Genomic DNA, 21,057 nt, shown 5'->3' with positions numbered 1-21,057 from the left:
TTTGTGTCTAGATATGATATAGATATGCCATTTATTGTCACTATACATGTACAGTGAAACTGAAAGCTGCTCGTACTCAGTGCATACATACAATTTAGCACAACAAACAAGAAACAGAAAAAATAACAGGGAAGGGAGATGGGGGGGGGGGGGGACATATATACATATATCATATATACATATATACAGATGGAAGTCCGTGTTGGGCGGTGTAGTCAGTGCATGTGTGAATTTGAATTTATGGTAGATATAATTCTCGGAAAGCAACTATTCCTGAGTCTGTTTGTCCTGGATTTGATGCACCTATAGCGCCTTCCAGAGGGCAGCAGGTCGAACAGTCCAAACGCAGGATGGGAGCTGTCTTTGATGATCTTCTTTGCCCTGCTAAGGCAGCGGGAGGTGTAGATGTCCATCAGGGAGGGGAGAGGGCAGCCAATGATCCTCTGCGCTGTCCTGGTTACCCTCTGAAGCCTCTCCCTGTCTGCCATGGTGCAGCTGCCATACCATGCTGTAATGCAGTATGTCAGCAGGCTCTCGATGGACGAGCGGTAGAAGGTCAGCAGCAGGTTAGAGTCCAGGTTGTGCTTCCTGAGGACCTTCCTCACTTCCTCAGGAAGTGCAGCCGCTGCTGAGCCTTCTTGATGACCGCTGTCGTGTTGTCCGTCCAGGAGATGTCGGCAGCGATATGGACACCGAGAAACCGGAAGGTGTTGACCCTCTCCACACACTCGCCGTTGATGTGTAGGGGGGCTAAGTCGGTGCTGTGCCTCCTGAAGTCGACAATGAGCTCTTTTGTTTTCCTGGTGTTCAGAGCCAGATTGTTTTCTGAGCACCAGGTTGTCAACTTCAGGACTTCCTCTCTGTAGGCTGCCTCGTCTCCCTTCGAAATAAGTCCGACCACAGTAGTGTCGTCAGCAAATTTGACGATGCGGTTGTTGTTGTGGGCCGGACTACAGTCGTAGGTGTAGAGACAGTATAAGAGGGGGCTTAGCACACAGCCCTGTGGGGAACCGGTACTCAACCTGCGAGTGGAGGAGAGGTGGGGGCCGAGTCTCACAGTCTGGGGCCGGTTGGTGAGGAAATCCTTTATCCAGGCACATGTGACAGTGGGGAGGCCGAGAGTGACCAGTCTCCACTTTTACTTATGCCAGGTATGTTTGACTTACGAGAGTCTCACAGTAAGTATGTCGTGGAGCAGGGACAATGCAAGACAACATCAGCTCTGGTAGGAGGGTGGGAATGATGGGACCTTGTGGTGCAGAGGCAACACAGGCCACTATACATAGTACAAGATATCACAGAACACTCCAACCTAGCAGGGCTGAGGTATGACTATGAACACCCTCCACATTAAGTCTGATTTCAGCACTTGTGGGAAGGCAACAAAAACACATCGCGCAGCTAGGAGATGCCCGTTCACCTCCGTATCCTTCTCAGGAGTTCTCAACAGTCTCCAGGAAAGTCTGACAGGTGCACTCAAATAGCCTGTAGAAGACAACTTGTCAGTGCACCAGACCCAGCAGCATTCCAAACCATCTGGCTCAGGAGTTATTGCCACTCCCAGAAACACACCCAAGGGAAGTGTCAGATCCCTCAGGGGTCAGGTTTACTAGCAGAGGTCTGGTCCATCAAGAGGTAAGCTGAAGTTCGATGCTATAGAGAACCTGATGTAGCTGCTCGTTCCAGAACCTGCTGGGCAACACTCTGCCTCTTTGCTTCTACGGGGCAATTGTGTTGCTACTCTGGATTTGCAGACTGCCTCTATCTAATTTACAGCCTCTTGTACATTCTTGACTTACTCAGAAACAGTCACAGTCTATCCTTCTGAAAGATTGGCACTCTCTCTCTCTCTCTCTCTCTCATATGATTTCACTAACAGTTGCCCAAATAGCTGCACAAATCCACTATGACCCAGTGCTTCTTCTCAGAGTGGCAGAACCTGAACCCAGTGAGTCAGAAAAGGAAACTTCCATAATATAAACCTTTGATATGCGTTCAAACATCACACAGAAACAGAAGTGAACAGCTGCCACAGCAACTGTTCAAATCCATCCATGGAATGCACCAGTTTAACAGCCTCAAGTGGGAGAATCATGGATAATGCGCAGAAACAGGAAATCAGTACGTCCTCCCTGTGCAAAGATCATGGGACTGTTTAAGTAAAATCTGTCGATTTGCCCATGTTTGACCCATCATTTAAAATAACAATCATATCCCGTCGCAGCCATCTCTACTCCAGGGACAACACACTTAGCCTCCCCAGCCTCTCCTCATAACCAAAATGCTCCAAGCATGCAGCACTCTGGGGAATGCCCTCTGCACCCTCTCCAATCCTATGACCATTTCTATAGAAATCACACTGGCGTGTGACAGTGACAGTGTTGGAGGAAAGGCAGAAATCCACACACAGAAAGACCTAGAATGAACCAGTGGAATTTTTATAATAATTTGGTTGTTTTAAGTCACCTTAACCATGATATGGATTGAATAGTAATTTTGCAGACAACACAAAGATCAGCGGGAAATATGGGCAGAGAAATGGAAGATGGAATTTAACCTGGACATGAGAGGTGTTGCACTTTGGGAAGTCAAATGCAAGAGGATAGTTTAAAGAAAACAGTAGGATCCTTTGCAGCATTGATGTACAGGGAGATTTTAGAGTGCAAGCCCATAGCTCCAAGAAAGTGGCAACACAAGTGGATAGGATAGCAAAGGAGCTATGCAAAATGCTCGCCTACATTGGCCAGGGCACTGGATAGAAAAATTGGAAGCCACATTACACAAGTGTTCCCAAAACTTTTATTAAGCCACCTTTGGAGTATTGTGTGCAGTTCTGGTCACTTATAGCTTTTGGAGAGGGCAGAAGTGGTTTATGAGGATGCTACCTGGATTAGAAGGTATTAGCTATCAAGAGAGGTTGGATAAACTTGGATTATTTTCTTTGGAGTTCGTGGAGGCTGACGAGAGACCTGCTACAAGCATCTGACGTTATGAGATATGGATAGGGTAGATAGTCAACATTTCCCCCAGGCTGGAAATGACACATACCAGAGGGCATAGCATTAAGGTGAGAGGGGAAGTTTAAAATTGTACAAGGCAATTCTTCTCATTTTAAACTGGAGGGTAGTGGGTGCCTGAAACACACTGCCAGGGGTGGTGAGAGAAGCAAATACGCTATTGTAGCATTTAAGAAGCACTTAGACTGGCTCATGAATAGGCAGGGAATGCAGACAGAGGTGATGTTAGATTTATTTGGCATCATTGTCAGCAGACACATTGTGGCCTGAAGGGCCTATTACTTTGCTGTCCTTTGTCCAATGAACAGCTTATTCAATGCAAATTCTTCATTTGAGACCGACAAAATGTAAAAGCAACTACTCGTGGACTGGAGTACAATGGTGGAAAATGTTGAATTAAATGACAATAATGTACAACCCTGGACAAACCATTGAGAGATCAGAGTTCAAGCCCCATCTCAGCAGCAGCGGAATTGGATAGTAAATAATTGGCAGTAAATAATCAGTCAAGATGACCATAAAACCACAAAATCGTGAATCATTGGATTCAATGTCCTTCAAGGAAATCTGCTGCGCTTATTCAGTCTCATCTATTTGTAGACACAGGGAACTGCAGATGCAGGTTTACACAAAAGAAAGTGGTGGAGTAACTTGCGGGTCAGGCAGCTTCTCTGGAGAACATGGATAGGTGACGTTTCGGGTTGGGACCCTTCTTCAGACTGGAGAAGGGTCTTGTCCAGAAACGTTACCTATCCATGTCCTTCAGAAATGCTGCCTGACCCCATTAGTCACGTCAGTATTTTGTGTCTGGTCTAAATGAGACAGCAAACACAATGTGTGCCATCCCTAAATGGCAGATGAAATGGTCTGGCAATCGGGGAAGGGAATAAACTTTGACTTTGACAGTAAGGCCCAGATCCCAAAACAAAAGTAAATAAAAAGATATATGCACAATTCCTCTAAAACATTCACTGGCCATTTTCTCTTTTGGAAGCCGAAGAGTTAATTGTCCATTTCAACATTTTCTCTTTGTATTTAATGATGGATTTACATCTTTGAACTGCTACATGTAAAAGGATTTGGACTGCAACGAACAGGAGCTGGAAAATCAATACCCAGACTCTGAGCGAGCAATGTGGATAAAGTGTGCAATTAGCCCAGCATAGACAAAGCAATAAAGGAAATCCACCCCCACTTGCCTCCACAAAACATGCTCCTGACATTTAGTTTACATTTAACAAGTTAGTTTCTAATCTCCTTTACAGCCAAGAGATCTAACTGCAATCACACAAATATTTCATTTTCTGAAAAAGGAGGCTCCCTACACACTTTTGTGTTTTCATTTGGCTCCGAGCAAAGGGCGTGACCAACAGTCATTATCCATCACTAATTGCTCGAGAAGGTAGGTGGGAGCCATTTACGTGAATGGCTGCATAGCCTAGTTGAGAAATTGCGGTGCAAGTGTAGAGGGAACACTTTATGCACTGCTGATGAATGGAGTGACAAGTTAGGGAGGCGGGCTGTCTATCAAGTGTCCTCCCAGTTGGTTCTGAGGTTTGAGTTTTGTTGCAATCGCACTTATTCAATTAAATGGAGATTACCCCAACATGCTCCTAACTTTAGTCTTGTAAATATTGGAAAGACCTTGAAAGGAAATGAGGAAGTGAGTCATTTGCCACAAGCCAACCAACCTTAATGCTAGTCATAGATACAGTCAATAGATACACCACAATGTTTATGCAGTGCATTAGCTTCGTTTCTGGTCATTTATTACTCCCATGATATTAATGGTGGGTCGTAGGAACAATGAACATTAAGACATAGCCAATGAGCGAGAGACCATGAATGAGCAAGGAAAATGGGAAGTGTGAATTTTCACGTCTGCATGAGTGCGAACTGGACAGGGTTTTGGGCAATGCAATCAGAAACACCCGTTTAAGTAACCTGCTGATACTCAGATGGAAAATTCTCACTGAACATTTGCATGGGTCTCAGGGGTTACTTGTATTCAGCATATCACAATTACACTGGTTCACACTGAACTGATGGACAACAGCCTTGCACCCAGTTACTGCCACTTCAGTTTCCATATTCACAGGTGAAAGATGAAGGCCAGAGTGACCTGATAACACCACATCTTGCATCAGGAAAGAAAACATCTTGTTAATTGGATTGCAATGAGTCTTCTCCTTCCTAGACTTGAATCTTGAAACTGATGTGTCAGTTTCCACTTCCTTTAGATATGGTTCCCTTCAGCCACAGGTCACAGGTGATAATGAGCCCGCTACTGGAGGCAAGTTACACACTGCCTCCCCATCATCTCACACAGCAGGAGCCAATCACTAGCTCCACAGAAAACACCAGATCACACTTTGTTATTAGTTACTATAACGATGGCCTGTGCCAATAAATTACTTCTGCAGAGGAGACAAATGGTCTCATACGAGGAAAGGTCTATAATACCTTAAAATTGGTTCATGGAAGACATGCGGATTAGTTAAAATTTCCATTGTAAAAACAACACCTTTGCCCCAATGATACCTGTCAAAATAATTGAAGTGATATTTCAGCAGAAAACTCTCCAATTCTTTAACTCAGTCTGATGAAGGGTCCCGATCCGAAACATAGTTTAGTTTCGAGATACAGCCTGTCTATTTCCCTCCAAAAGATGTTGCCTGACTCGCTAAATTCTACCAGCAGCTTTTTACTCAGGATTCCAGCACTTGCTATCTCTAGTGTCTTCATTCTCTATAATTCAGTGCAGTTTAATACACTGCATGTGCATTTTATCAGATTAGCAATGTCCAAACAAGTTATCTTCTGCCTAAAAGAGCTCCCACAATACCCAAATATTCATACAAAAACTGCAAATGTGGAAATAACAAATTAAAAAATGCAGGAAACACTCAGTAGATCAGGTGATGATCAAAGAGAAATCATTTCCAGTCAAAGCACCTTCAACAAAACTGGGAAATATGGAAAACAACTTTGTTTTAAGCTGCATTTCATGTAATTTATTTTACAAGGAAGGAACAAAGCAAAAACTGATTTGCCGAACATCTGCATTATTCCACAGAAGCGACACTTTAAATCTTCATTTCAGTTCAACCAGTCAGTCTGTGGCCTCCTGGCTTGTGATAACAAGGCCCGATACAAGTTAGAGAACAGTACCTCATCTGGGCACATTATTGATTCACCACTCTCTTAAGGTAACTAGATTTCTCTGAATCAGAACCAGCCAGGTCACTCATCAATTAAATTGGCTGCCTTTTTTTATCTCCATTCGCACTGAAACAGCAGCTGGGCAATTCCTAGAGTTCTGCATTTTACAGCTTTTCACACTTCATCCGATGTATATTCACACTCTGCCTCCACCAAGTTTCACTCCAGCAGCACACTATCCCAGGGAGAGAAGGGTAGGGCAGAAAACATTGGTGTTTATACTGGACTACTGTTGCTCTCTGCCAGAATCCAACTGGAATCGTGACTTATACTCAGGGGCTCATCATGGGGAATCTTAAAGGTTTCACTATTTTAAGGAATGAAGTTTCACAAAATATGAATCTGCATGATAATAGCAAGTAGCAAACTGAGTAAATATACAGGAATGCAGCGTGCTCGATACAGTCACAAGTACAGAGCAATGGGGAACCAAATGACACCATCTATAGTTCACTGCCCGGCAGTTTCAGACACAGCCTGATGATGGATTTGTCCCATTGCTGAACCCGACAGTTTAATCAGAGATTAATTCACTTCCCATCTCACAATAACGCATGTCCTTGTGCTCAGAATTAATCAGGCAGCTGGTGGGAGAAGAGATACAATTTATGTCCTTCAACTACATCCACAGATCCAGTAGCTTTGTGGCAAAGAGAGATTTATCATAACATTAACTTATTTCAAAATAGACAGCCGTACGTGGTACATTCACAGATCACATCAACTACTGGATCATTCCATCCCTTTGACCCCCCCTGCACCCATCCAACAGCCCCACGTCACCCAATCTGTCTTCATTTATTCATCACCATGAGAATGTTCCACAGCATCTAGTGAAATCTCTTATCAAGAGTGCCAGGATATTCTCATAGCCAGGTCTGATCCTTTGCTCATCAGCTCCAAGAATCTTCAAGAGTGATGAGTACAGGAGCCCCAGGTAGCCTCAGCATTAATCCCCAGCACTGTGAAGCTGTAGGTGCCAGGCCTGTTCTCAGTAGAACCACTGCCTTAGTGTCCAGAGTACCTCAGTGTCCAGCCACCTACATGGAAGATTTGATGTATACAGTAGCAGTAAGCTTTGTGAGCAAAGCCTGGCAAAACCAAGAGATTCATTTCTGGATGTGCAGGTTCTCCAATAAATGCAGATAGGTGTGAGGTGTTGCATTTTGGTAAGACAAACTATGGCAGAAGTTGCACAAGGGAGGGGCCTAGGCACTATGGTAGAACAGAGAACCGTAGGGTTGCAGATACATAGTTCCATGAAAGTCTTTGGAACGTGGGAGGAAATCAAATCACCGAGAGAAAACCCATGCGGTCACAGGAAGAATGTACAAACTCCGTACAGACAGCATCTGTAGTCAGGATCAAACCTGGGTGTCTGGTGCTGTAAGGCAGCAAGATCAACTAATCCGTTTTAAACAAAATTCTGTAAAAATATGCATGGTATTGGTAGATCGGTGCAAAATCCCACAGCGTCAGTAATGTCCTTTCAATAAAGGACATCCTGTACATGATTACAAGCCCTCTCTGACATTGTTACAAAGAGTGGATTTCAGAAGTCACCTGGCAAGACAGTGAATAGTCATAAACAACTAGTGTGAAGTGGCTGCTCAAACCCCAGATATCCTCATCACCGCTGCACCTTCACTAGACTGTGCTGACTTGCCATTTCTCAGACCAACAGAAAATGTGCAACACTCAGAGGCGACCATATACAAAAGCTGCAGCAGATTAACTAGTCCTTACACTCCACACTATCCACCAACCTACTGAAAGGCCCTACAGAAACTCGGTTTTAGAAGAGCTATTCAGGGCATTAATCACTTGGCAACGTCTACATCAAGTGGACAAAGGTATCCTCAATACACTATAGACACAGGAACGGGCCCTTCGACCCACAATGTTAGTGCTACACATGGCCTATCGGCTGATCTCATCCACCTGAACATGATCCATATCCCTCTATTCCGTGTACTTCCACGATCGTATCTGCCTCCGTTACCACACCTGTCAATATGTTCAAGGCCCCCCCATCACACTGTGTAAAAAAAAAATTACACTGTAATCTCCATTGAACTTTCCCCCTCTCACTTTATAGTTATGCCTTTGCGTGTTGGGCATTCCCACCTTGGGAAATATGGTTCCGACTGTCTACCCCGTTCTCTGTCTCTCAGAATCTTATATACTTCTATCAAGTCTCCCTTCAACCTCCGACATTCCAGAGAAAATAATCCAAGTCTATCCAACTTCTCCTTGTAGCCGGGCATCATTCTGGTAAACCTCCTCTATCCCCTCTCTAAAGCCTTCACATCGTGCCTGTAATGGGATGACCAGAACTGCACGCAATACTCCAAATACAGTCCAACGCATCAGGGTTTCCACATTCTTGTATTTGCTGAACATCAGGCAGGATGATACAAACTTGAATTATTCACCTCAACCATTCTTAAACTTTGTTTCTGTACAGAAAGCTCCCCACTTATTCCCTCTCCCTGGATTTTTTTTTTTTTTACAAGCAGCCAGGTTTGATTAAATAAAATACATTCCAATACACTGTAGCTCATGAATCTCCCGAGGCTGATGCTCCCATTTCTGAACCCAATGTGCAACATCAGGCTGGATGTTATGAACATTAAATACGAGCAAAGTTCACAAAATGCTCCAGGGCACAACAGGAAAACAAATAGTGCCGCTTTCAAAATGATTAACAAGACCATCAGGAAACATTGATGAGAATATGACTGAGGAAGGACCCCACTCAGGCAGCACAGTGGCACAGCTGGTAGAGGCACTACCTCATGGTGCCAGGGAGCCGGGTGTGATTTTGCACATTCCCCCTGTGACTGCATGGGTTTCATCCCGGTGCTCCGGTTTCTTCCCACATCCCAAAGATGAGTGGTTTTGTAGGTTAATTGGCTTCTGTAAATTGCCCCCAGTGTGCAGGGAGGGAATGGATGTGAAAGTGGGATAACATCAACCTAGTGTGAATGGGTGATCGATGGTCAGCGTGAACTCAGTGGGCCAAAGGGCCCATTTCCATGTTATATCTTTGAAACTTAAAACTCAGCCGTAAATGTCACCAAAGACAGATACAGATTTGACGGAGGCATATTCCCAACTACATTAACAACCCCCATCAATTCCCCCATCAGCTACCTACACTATTGAATTTGTGAGCATAGATTACAGCGTGGCAAACCTGCACATCTTTGGGACGTAGAAAGACACTTGTGGTCAAGCCCAGAGACAGTGCTGGAGACCAGGATCAAACTGGGTGCTGGAGCTGAGGGATAGTACACGACCTGCCAACCCACTGTGCCTTTATTGGGGAGGATGTTATTTTCCTCCCACTTTGAATCTATTCCTTGGTTCACCTGCCAATGCCTTCCCGTGACACTCCAAGTGGAGTGCCCGATTTAGAAGCCTTGTGTTGAGCATGTGCCCCCCCCCCCAAAAAAAAAAACAAAGGCAACTAAGTGCAATTAGACCCTCTGTGGTGGGACATTGGCCTGGGAGAAGACACCAACTTTGGTTCACTTATCCTGCCAATGTATTTTGTGGATTTTGCAGATGTTGTGCTGGTGGTATCTTTCCACTGCTTTGCCAAGACTACTGTGAGCAGTCCAGGTATTAAAAGAATGCAGGAGAGCAGGGATCACAGCTGTCCAGCAGATAAGTGCTTGGTTTACGTGGGAAATAGTTACATCCTGGAACTTCTTGGCTTTGGTAGGTAAATTTGTTTTTTCCCCCCAAAAGGAGCTTTGTTACATAATCACAGTTACAAAGTACTGCTAAGATCAAAACTGACCAGCTACTCCAAATATCAGTTGTTAAGTTAAAACATTATTCCCCCCCACCACCATTTCCATTTCCAGGGATACGTGGGCATGGATGTATTGGAGGTGGCAGTGTGCAGCTTGGATAAAATGGTGGATGAATTTAAGGTAACCACTCACCTCCTGGCAAAACCTGGGTGTTTGCCCCTCTTCTGCAGATTCAGCAAATTCTGTCCATGGCAACTTTTCTCTGGTGCAAAAGGCAAAAGGCATAGCTACAAAACAGAAACAAAACACTGCATTGAGCTCCAGCATTGAAATAGGATATCATTTTCAGAAGGAATGGGCGACATTTTGGTTCGAGACCCTTCTTCAGACCGTTTTCAGATTTGTTCATAGAGATAAGGTGAGATTTACCCAGGGATTCCAGTAAGCTGTTTAAGAGGAAAAGCCAGTTAATACCAAGCTTATCGCCAGCTCTCAGACCAGTGAAAGTCTCCCTCCTTAGCAGTTTTGGCAACCAGGCAGATTTGTCCCGCTGTGTGAAACGTTGCAATATCTGTTCGAGCCACACAGTGGGACAACTCAACTCAAGGGGCAATCTGCAGCTACTTGTTGTTCCACACCAAAGATTCAAACCTCTGGAGTTCCTAGATTTGGCACAGATGAGCACATATGGGAAATCCAATACAAAAATAAAAACTCAAATAAAACTAAATGAACATTCGCAAATGTTGATCTGGTAATATGTTAACACAAACAGAAAATGCCCCCTATACAGACAAGCAGTCAGAGTTACCTACTGATGGCCCGGACCCAAAATGTCACCCATCCTTTCTTCTCCAGAGATGTTGCCTGAGTCGCTGAGTTACTCCAGCACTTTGTGTGTATCTTTGATGATCCACGGATACAGGTTCCACTACACAAGAACTAGCCCACTTAAACTCAAATAATTAACCAACTCCAGGATTTTAAAGTTGAGACAGTTTCTGTAGCACAAACTTCACATCAGCTAGAATGCTGCAAAAATAGGCACATGGGTCAGTGATGAACTCTGCCATCCTTACCCAGTCTAGATAAACACAAACAGCTGGAGTAACTCAGCGGGACAGGCAGCATCTCTGGAGAGAAGGAATGGGTGACGTTTCGGGTCGAGACCCTTCTTCAGTCCGACTATCCAGTCTAGTGTACAACTCCAGAGCAACCACTGTTGCCGATCATTAATTGCCTCCTCAGTTCGGGGGCAGTTAGGATGGACAATAAGTGCAAATCTTACAGGGCTGCTTAAATTCATTCAAAGGATTGGACAAACACAACTGAGCTGTCAATCCAATGCTTACTGGAAAAGTAGTGTGGATTTCAAAACCATGAAAGCAGATTTAATGCTTCCATTTTTCAATGTTACAGACATTAAAACAAATTGGTACTTATCCCAAAATAAACTAATAGACAATATACACATGGGTGACAAGAACACGTTTCATTTATCATTCCCATGCCTTCTAAATCTAGTCATAGAAGCATTAAATCACCTGCAATGCTGTGATCCAGCTGAATGGTTTGCAAAAGATTATGAGAACAATCAAACAAAAAAAGTTTCAAATTATGGGCCTGAGGGTGAGAACAAACAGAATGTACAATCACCAGCAGTTTCCAATTTGTGTCGCTTTCTGAGAATTGAAACAAAACTGATGGCAGGCTGCAGGTGAGACCATCTGCTTGTTAAACCAGCTGATTAAAGAGGTGCCTTCCCAGGAACAGGACGGTGTTCAGCTCGCCCTGCAGCCGAGTAATGGAAGGGAAGACATACAGGCTCACACTGAGGGATTTACAAGGTCAGTTACACCAACCACAGAATGCAACACAATTTCACTAGGGGGGGGGGGGGAAATCAAAGACTGCAATTACTGAGAGTTTGAAAAAAAATCACTCAGCAGGTTAGGTGCTGTTCGTGGAATTCTGGCTACATCAATGAAATTCCGTTTTTTTTTTAATAAATGGTTTTTTGCCCAACTGGTTTGCAGTTGTCACTCCATTATTTCACACATATCTTTGTCAATTTTCACTATATATTATCAGCAGAGGCAGAAACTAATCCGAATATCAGGCTGACAAATGTGGAGATATAGCAGGTCATTTGTGGCGACTCTGTCCCAGTACCCTATACCTGCTCCCTCCTCAAACTCCTTGATGCCTTCTGTGTCTGAAGATTGACCTATCTCAGAATCAGTCGCATTCACAGAAACCTTGCCTTCCCGATTCCAATTGCCACAAGGGAAAAGATTTTTCAGCAGATCCCCTCAAACTCTAATACCCTTCACATAAAAGCAGAGGGAAAACGTTTAACTTGTTTTCATTACAGTGAAAAGTTTATCACCATCTTCCTTGTCTATGCCCCTCATAATTTTGTATACCTCTTTCAGGTCCTAACAGAGAAAAACAAACCCAACCTTTCCAATCCTCCCTCAAAATTGAAATACTCTTCCCAAATAAATTCAGACACTTGGCCTCCGCCACCTTCAGATTAACCAATCTCTCAGTGAAATATTTTTTCCTGATCCCAGTCTTAAATGTCCTACCCTTATCACGTGACCCCCAAACCCCCAAGCTAGGGTAAACATCTCCGGTTGGCCTAATCCTGTCAAAATGTTCTACATTTCAATGGGATCCCCTCTCAACTTAATAAATACAGGTCAGGTGCCTCAGGCTCTGCTGGTACGACAGTCTTGCTTTATCAGGAATCAGCCCCACAATAGCAAGTATCCTTTCTTAAGTAAGAAAACCAAAAATGCATACACTATTCCAAAGCTTTTTTTTTTAATTTAATAATTGTAGTAAGATATTCTTACTTCTGCACTCAAAACCTTACCTCGGACTTACTGCACAGACATTGTGGAGCCACGCAACAAGTTGTATTGCATCAACATTGTGCTGTAATTGGCTGGTATCCAGAAGAACCTTCCCAGGGTCCCTGCCTGATAAGCTGAGCGTTTCCAGCTATTTATTTCATTTCCGATTTCCAGGACCTCAACTTTCTTTAATTTTCAAGTGTCAAGGATATTTTCAAATTATCTCTGGGAAATAAATTGCAACATCCCCTCCTAGTAATGGGAATCTTTGGCCCATGACCATTTAAAATGGAGCTTTGGGCAATTCAGCACGACATTCAGCACAGAGAACGGCTAAGTCTTTTGAGTCTACAGGAACCCCAGTAAAATCAGGTGAAGGAACTCATCACTTCCCAGACTGCCCACGAACCTCGCCAAGCATTGCTCCTCACTGAAGGAGAGTTAGTAGAAATCCCACACTCCCTTCAGCAGAACCCGAGTGGAAGCCCCAGTAACTGTCCGAGGGAAAATACTCCTGAGGTTCAGCCATACCCCATTTTCTGGTGGATTCAGCTCAAGGCTAAATTCTGCCAAGGTCTTAACGCTTGCAATGCTTTGTTATTAAACAATACGAATGGATCAGAACCATAATCATCACAAACTTCCCCACTTCTGACATAATATTGAGGAAAGCACATGATGGAAACAGCTGAAGATGTTGGTGCCCAGAACACCAGTCAAAAGAAGTTCTACAGTGATGTCCTGTGGCTGGAGGGGAAAAGACTACCAAAAGTAGTAAACACTGCCCAGTCCATCATCGGCGCTGACTGATCGAGGGGCTTTATCGCAATCGCTGCCTCAAAAAGGCTGGCAGTATCATCAAAGACCCACACTATCCTGGTCACACACTCATCTCCCTGCTACCTTCAGGAGCCTGAAGACTGCAACAACCAGGTTCAGGAATAGCTACTTCCCCACAGCCATCAGGCTATTAAACCTGGCTTGGACAAAACTTTGATTATTAATTACCAATTATCTGTTATTTGCACTTTATCATTTTATTTATTCATGTGCGTATATATTTATATTATAGTATATGGACACACTGATCTGTTTTGTAGTAAATGCCTACTATGTGTTGAAGCAAAGCAAGAATTTCATTGTCCTATCAAGGACACATGACATCAGTTTTACCATTGTTTCTTGTTCTCATACTATGTCAAATATCACCTTCATGTCAAAGGGTACACTGATCTCTTGTCCACATTCGGGTTATGATTGCAAAGATGGATGTTAAACAAAACAAGCAGTAACTCGGCATGCTGGGTGGGTACTGGGTCAGCCCATCTTACTGCATTGGACCGTTTGTGAAGAAGTGATAACTTACTCCAAGCCTCCTGGAAGCAGATGATGTTTACCCCACACATGGCGGCAACTTCCACAATGTCCCCGATTCGTTTGTGAAGAGCTGCAATCTAGAGTAAAAAGGTTGACCATGAAAACATTGAACGTTAGCTGGTTTGCTTCAAAAGTTTCCATTGTACAAAATCTGCGTTTTACAAGACCATCAGCATCGATGGCTAACACTCCTCTAACTGCTCTTATGAACTGCGAAAGCTCTCACTACTACTGGGGCAGTGGTCTCACTTCAGTTACGTCATATAATGTCTGAAGAATCATTTCCAACCTGAGCAACGTACAATTTCACAAATGGTTGGTAACAATTAGAATCAAAATGAAAAATAACCCTTCCACAGGATTCCCTCCAGGTAATCATTCCTATTCTTTACTTTTGAGCATAAGCTCCTGCATCAAACCAAATTAACAAATGCAGAGACCAACACCACAAGATGAAGCTAGGGGTGGGAACGGAGGAGAGTGGGCAATGGGCTATTTGAAACAAAAAGGACGCTTATTTAGGTGTCATCGTTAATATCTTCCTGGCAAAAGCAAAAGATGCGGTTCAAGCATCATTCCAAAATCTTCATGTCTGCAATCTTCCCTGTCTCTGCAGGATTCACCAGCCCCACAACCCTCTGAGATTAGCATTACTCCAGTTGTAGCCACTGAGAAAGCCCCAATTTTAAATACTCCACAATTTGTGGACAGACCTTTGGATGCCGTAGATGAACATTGACCTCCAATTTCAGATAGTCCTTGCTTTCTCCCCCTTCCCCTCCGCAGCTCTCCCACAAGCCTACTATCTCCGCCTCTTCCTTTCTTTTTCCCGCCTCCCCCGACATCAGTCTGAAGAAGGATCTCGACCCGAAATGTCACCTATTCCTTCTCTCCATAGATGCTGCCTCACCCACTGAGTTTCTCCAGCAATTTTGTCTACCTTCGATTTTTTTCCAGCATCTGCAGTTCTTTCTTAAACATGGAGATGGGGCCTCTGAAACCTACAGGACAATGTAAGGCATAGATAGAGTTGAAGTGGAAAGGATGTTTCCACTGGTGGGCGAGTCTAGGACCAGAGGTTATAGTCTCAGAATTAATGGGCACTTTTAAAAAGGAGGTGAGGATGAATATCTTTAGTCAGGGGGTAGTATACAAACTTAAAGCTCACGGTATTGGGGGTTCAGTATTGATGTGGATAGAGAACTGGTTGGCAGACAGGAAGCAAAGAGTAGGAGTAAACGGGTCCTTTTCACAATGGCAGGCAGTGACTAGTGGGGTACCGCTAGGCTCAGTTCTGGGACCCCAGCTATTTACGATATATATTAATGATTTGGACGAGGGAATTGAATGCAACATCTCCAAGTTTGCGGATGACACAAAGCTGGGGGGCAGTGTTAGCTGTGAGGTGGATGCTAGGAGGCTGCAAGGTGACTTGGATAGGCTGGGTGAGTGGGCAAATGCATGGCAGATGCATTATAATGTGGATAAATGTGAGGTTATCCACTTTGGTGGCAAAAGCAGGAAAGTAGATTATTATCTGAATGGTGGCCGATTAGGAAAGGGGGAGATGCAACGAGACCTGGGTGTCATGGTACACCAGTCATTAAAAGTAGGCATGCAGGTGCAGCAGGCAGTGAAGAAGGCGAATGGTATGTTAGCATTCATAGCAAAAGGATTTGAGTATAGGAGCAGGGAGGTTCTACTGCAGTTGTACAGGGTCTTGGTGAGACCACATCTGGAGTATTGCGTACAGTTTTGGTCTCCTAATCTGAGGAAAGACATTCTTGCCATAGAGGGAGTACAGAGAAGGTTCACCAGACTGATTCCTGGGATGTCAGGACTTTCATATGAAGAAAGACTGGATAGACTCGGTTTGTACTCGCTAGAATTTAGAAGATTGAGGGGGGATCTTATAGAAACTTACAAAATTCTTAAGGGGTTGGACAGGCTAGATGCAGGAAGATTGTTCCGATGTTGGGGAAGTCCAGAACAAGGGGTCACAGTTTAAGGATAAGGGGGAAATCTTTTAGGACCGAGATGAGGAAATCTTTTTTCACACTGAGAGTGGTGAATCTCTGGAATTCTCTGCCGCAGAAGGTAGTTGAGGCCAGTTCATTGGCTATATTTAAGAGGGAGTTAGATGTGGCCCTTGTGGCTAAAGGGATCGGGGGTATGGAGAGGAGGCAGGTACAGGATACTGAGTTGGATGATCAGCCATGATCATATTGAATGGCAGTGCAGGCTCGAAGGGCTGAATGGCCTACCCCTGCACCTATTTTCTATGTTTCTGTGTTTCTATGTTAACCTGTGGAACTCCAGTTAATCTGTGGAGGCCAAGTCAGTGGATATTTTTAAGGCAGAGATAGACAAATTCTTCATTAGAATTTCAAAGCCCTCTTTAAAATTACAGATGATCTATAAGGCAGAAAAGGTGTTTATTTGTGACGAGCGGAAAATGAAAATAGGGTTTATGTGCGTTAAAAAGCATCGAGAAACTATCTGCAAAGATCATTACCCAGGTCTCAGCAATTAATCCAATGGTTACATGGGAAAAGAAAAGGTCTACTTTCTATAAATATCGCATGTAAACTGAATGTGGGCCAGCTTCAATGCTGCCTGGAGGGATTGAACAGCACACATACATTTAACTGTGGATCAGTGCAACAGTAAAAGGAACTGAGATTGAGCTGATCAGGTGAAAAGGTGTAATGAGGGGAGACTGATGTAGTGCAAAACTCCGAGACAGACAAAAGGACACAAAAAGTGCTGGAGTAATTCAGTGAGTCAGGCAGCATCTCTGGAGATCATGGATAGGTGACCTTTTGGGTGACGACCCTTCTTCAGACTGGATACCCAAAACATCACCTATCCATGTTCTCCAGAGGTGCTGCCTGACCCGCTGAGTTTCTCCAGCACTTTGTGTCCTTTTGCGTCAACTAGCATCTGCAGTTCCTTGTTTCTACCTTCCGAGACAGCAAGTGGTGTTGTAAATCCTACACCCCCAGTCACAAACATGGTGATCATCGGCTCAATTTAAATACCAACGTGAATCTCTGCATTCCACACACCTGGTCAGACACCGGCGAGTCGGTGGGAAGGACAATCTTGTTCTGAACAAGCCCCACTCTAACAATGTGCGGCGGGCGGAGCTGCTCTGGGGCTGCCTCAAACCCAAAACCACGCAGCTCAAAGTCCCTCTCCAGGGATGCAGTCACAGCGCCTTCTGGGAAATCCAGTGTCCTGAAAAATACCAAAGCAAACTGTTACAATCAAAGGGTGAATGCCCCCTCCCAGTACCTTGGGTTGTCCATGTATATTGGTGTTGAGCACAATTCTTCACAGAAGCTTCTTTTGTCTAAATCATGACCGATTCAGAACTGATTCTGCTCACACGGCATCCAACCCTCCTTCCCCACAGGAGTGAGGAATCATGCTGCAGCTTTATAAACTTTGTTTGTTAAGGAGGTGACAAATAAGATTGAAGAGGGCAGTATAATGAATGCTGTCCGCATGTCTTTAAAGCAATCAACAAGGACACTCGTGATAAAATTGACTGCAGATAAAGTAACATGGAGGTTTGGCAGATTAAATTCAAACTTGGCTTTTCCATAGAAGAGTATGTGGTGGTGGAGAGGTATTAATCTGACTGGAAGTCTGTGACGGGTGGTGTTCCACAAGGATCAGTGCTGGGATCTCAGCTATATGTGATTCAGCTCTGGCTGAACAACTTCTAATCGTGTGTGTGGACTCGATAAGAAGAAGATACAGTGTGGAAACAGGCCCTTTGGCCTAGCTTGCCCACACCGACCAACATGTCACACTGACACTAGTCCCACCTGCATACACTTGGCCCATATCCCTCCAAACCTGTCCGTTCTATATTCCTGTTCAAATTTTTCTTATAAGTTGTGACAGTACTAGCCTCAACTACCTCCTCTGCAGCTCGTTGCATACGTTCCATGTGTGAAAAGGTTACTCTTCAGTTTGCTATTAAATCTTTCCCCCCTCACCCTTGGAGAGGGTGTTGGAGTAACTCAGCGGGTCAGGCTGCATAGAGACGCTGCCTTACCCGCAGATTTACTCCTGCACTATATGTCTTTTTTTTCACCAGAATAAATTTCAGTTATGAGGAAAAATTGGAAAGAGTGTATTTGTTTTCCTTGGAACAGAGGAGGCTGATAGAAATAGAGATAAGATAGACTGTATAGAATTTATCCCCATATCAGAGGTGTCTGAAACTAGAGGGCAAAGGTTTAGTATCTGGACAAATGTTTACATCATTAAGGCACAGAAAGCTACAGTTCAAACGTTGATAAATGGGATTAGTATACAGTCTGGCGGGGATTATTTAATGGTTGTAAAATTATGTGGAAGTTGCAGCCATTATTTCAAAACAAAAAATCTTCGGAATGACTGTTCCTAATGTACACTGCAAATAGTAATCAGTTAGAAACTAAAATGAAAGAACAGCTTTACAAACAGACTAGAAACAAGGAACTGCAGATGCTGGTTAATGCAAACAATAAGATAAAGTGCTTGTAACTCAGCGGGTCAGACTACATCTTCTGGAGCACATGGATAGGTGATGTTTTGGGTCGGGACCCTTCTTCAGATTGATTGCGGTGGGTGGGGGAAGAAAGTTGGAAAAGAGGAGGAACAAGACAAAGCCTGGCAAGTGATAAGTGGAAAAGGAACAAAGTGCTCGGCGTTCCTCAGTGGCTTTGGGGAACATGGATAGGCAACGTTTTAGGTTGGGACCCGTGATAAGTGGATACAGTTGAAGGGGGGTTTTGATTGGCAGATTGTTGGACAAAGGTCAGAGATGCAAAGGCAAAAAGGTGTGCGATAAGGAAAGAAGAATTGCAAATGGTGAAGCCTGAGGAAGGAATGTATATGGAAGCGAAGGGGGAAGCGGAGAAATGAAAGCTTCCAGGTGGGGCACCTGAAGCAAGGGGGATGGGTGGGTGGGGGAGAGGGGAAGGGGGAAGAATGGCTAGTTCTCAGCTGTATCAGCTGAATGCAAAACAATTACTTATTTTAATTGGCCTACATCAAACCAGAAAACCATTTATCACCACTATGATAGATGTCAAGGAAGCTTCCAGACCAGACTTATTTGTTACTTGGTAGATCAAACATGGTCATTGTGATATCTGTCTGTCTGGCAATAATTGGGGTATTTATATACACAAGTCAGTTCCCCCAACACTAATTTTAGGCTGTTACCTATTCCTTTCCTCCAGAGATGCTGCTTGACCAATTGAGTTACTCCAGCTTTTTGTGTGAGAAAGAACTGCAGATGCTGGATAAAATTGAAGGTAGACACAAAATGCTGGAGTAACTAAGCATGTGAGACAGCATCTATGGCGAGAAGGAATGGGTGACGTTTCAGTCTGAAGAAGGGTCTTGACCCGAGTGAGTTACTCCTGCATTTTGTGTCTACAAGCTTTTCGTATCTATCTTCGGTTTAAACCAGCATCTGCAGTTCCTTCCCACACATTTTGTCCTACTAATTTTAGTTGTCTGGGCTCTGTTCCTCAGGAGCTTTTAGAAGATCCATCCATACTGTTTTGCAGCAAAACTATTCAGAGGTGTCTTGCAAGCTACAATATGCTCCCTTTGTAAATAAGTAATTCTGCAAAGTTACTCATCTACATTCAAAATGTTAAAGTGGGGTAGATAATGATAGCCATTGAATCTGCAGTTAATCATTTATTGTGATCTTTGTGTTTAAAACGTATAAATTTAATATAGCGTGAGGTTGTAGCTTCTACTTAGAAGTTATACAGCACGGAAATAATACTACGCAGGGTCCCATATACCCGTGTTTGGTAAATATACCTCTAAAAAATCCCAATCCGTGTACCTGCACAAATATCTTCAACTGTTACCATTTCACCTGCCTCAGCTACTGCCTCCAACAGCTTGTTCCATATACCTACTGTGTGAAGAACCTACCCCTTGGGTCCCCTTTAAATAGGTACTTCATAATCAGCTCGGACATGATGCCCTAGCGCTGCTTTTGTGCCGTATGGCATTAACTCTTAACTAACTATGATGATCACAGTACACTTCTTACCTGCCTTTGGTATATCCTGTCTATGCTTTGTGTTTCAAGATGCAGCACCTTGCAAGTCTAGAGACCACTCCTACCCATGTCACCTTTCCTGCTATTCATTATTTCCACCCAAATCTGATTGGGGATGATCAGCCATGATCACATTGAATGGCGGTACTGGCTCGAAGGTCCGAATGGTCTATTCCTGCACCTATTGTCTGTCTATTGTCTAAATCAAGTCCACATGACCATTTACTGTATCTATGCCTCCACTCAGCACCACACTGACACATTCCTTAATCAACAATACCACGTGAACTGGCAAACATTAGAGGAACACACCATGTGCATGTGGGTAGGATTGGTTAGTTTGGCATCGTGGTCTGCACAGATGAAAGTTGTGTGTATTTCACCTCCACCTTCCTGCTCCCTTTCATTTTTTGCCTATTTTGGAACTTGGATACCTCGGAAGATTGAGTTGTCAGTCCTGGTCTCTGTAATAGCTATTAAATCAAACTTATTAGCTTATGTTTGTCCTGTCAACTCAATTATCTTGTTACAAACTCTGCATTCAAATAGAGCCTCAAGCTTTGACTTTTACAAATGTTACTTTCAGATTTAATTTCTGATGTACACTCTTATTAAATTTTCTGTCCATTTCACCATTTTTTAATATCCCCTTTGCCACCCTGTAACATAGTTTATTTATTTATTTATTGAACTTCTCACTTGAACCCCTTCCTCCATTTAATAATGTG

At 43.7% G+C, this 21,057-nt stretch overlaps 1 protein-coding gene across 1 annotated transcript in view; it reads right to left on the bottom strand.

Annotated features, from left to right (window-relative positions):
* Positions 1–21,057, bottom strand: part of upb1 (ureidopropionase, beta) — a 52,100-nt gene that overhangs the window by 27,758 nt on the left and 3,285 nt on the right. The window contains exons 2-4 of the mRNA XM_055655937.1: positions 17,310–17,481; positions 14,231–14,318; positions 10,196–10,290 (exon numbers count right to left, since the gene is read on the bottom strand). Coding sequence (XP_055511912.1) covers positions 10,196–10,290; positions 14,231–14,318; positions 17,310–17,481 — 355 coding nt within the window. The remainder of the gene's footprint in view (positions 1–10,195; positions 10,291–14,230; positions 14,319–17,309; positions 17,482–21,057) is intronic.

Source organism: Leucoraja erinacea, chromosome 25, assembly GCF_028641065.1.
Source record: "Leucoraja erinacea ecotype New England chromosome 25, Leri_hhj_1, whole genome shotgun sequence".
In the NCBI taxonomy this organism is placed as follows: Eukaryota; Metazoa; Chordata; class Chondrichthyes; order Rajiformes; family Rajidae; genus Leucoraja; species Leucoraja erinaceus.
The sequence above is the reverse complement of the archived record's forward strand: the minus strand, read 5'-3'. Positions and strand labels throughout refer to the sequence as shown.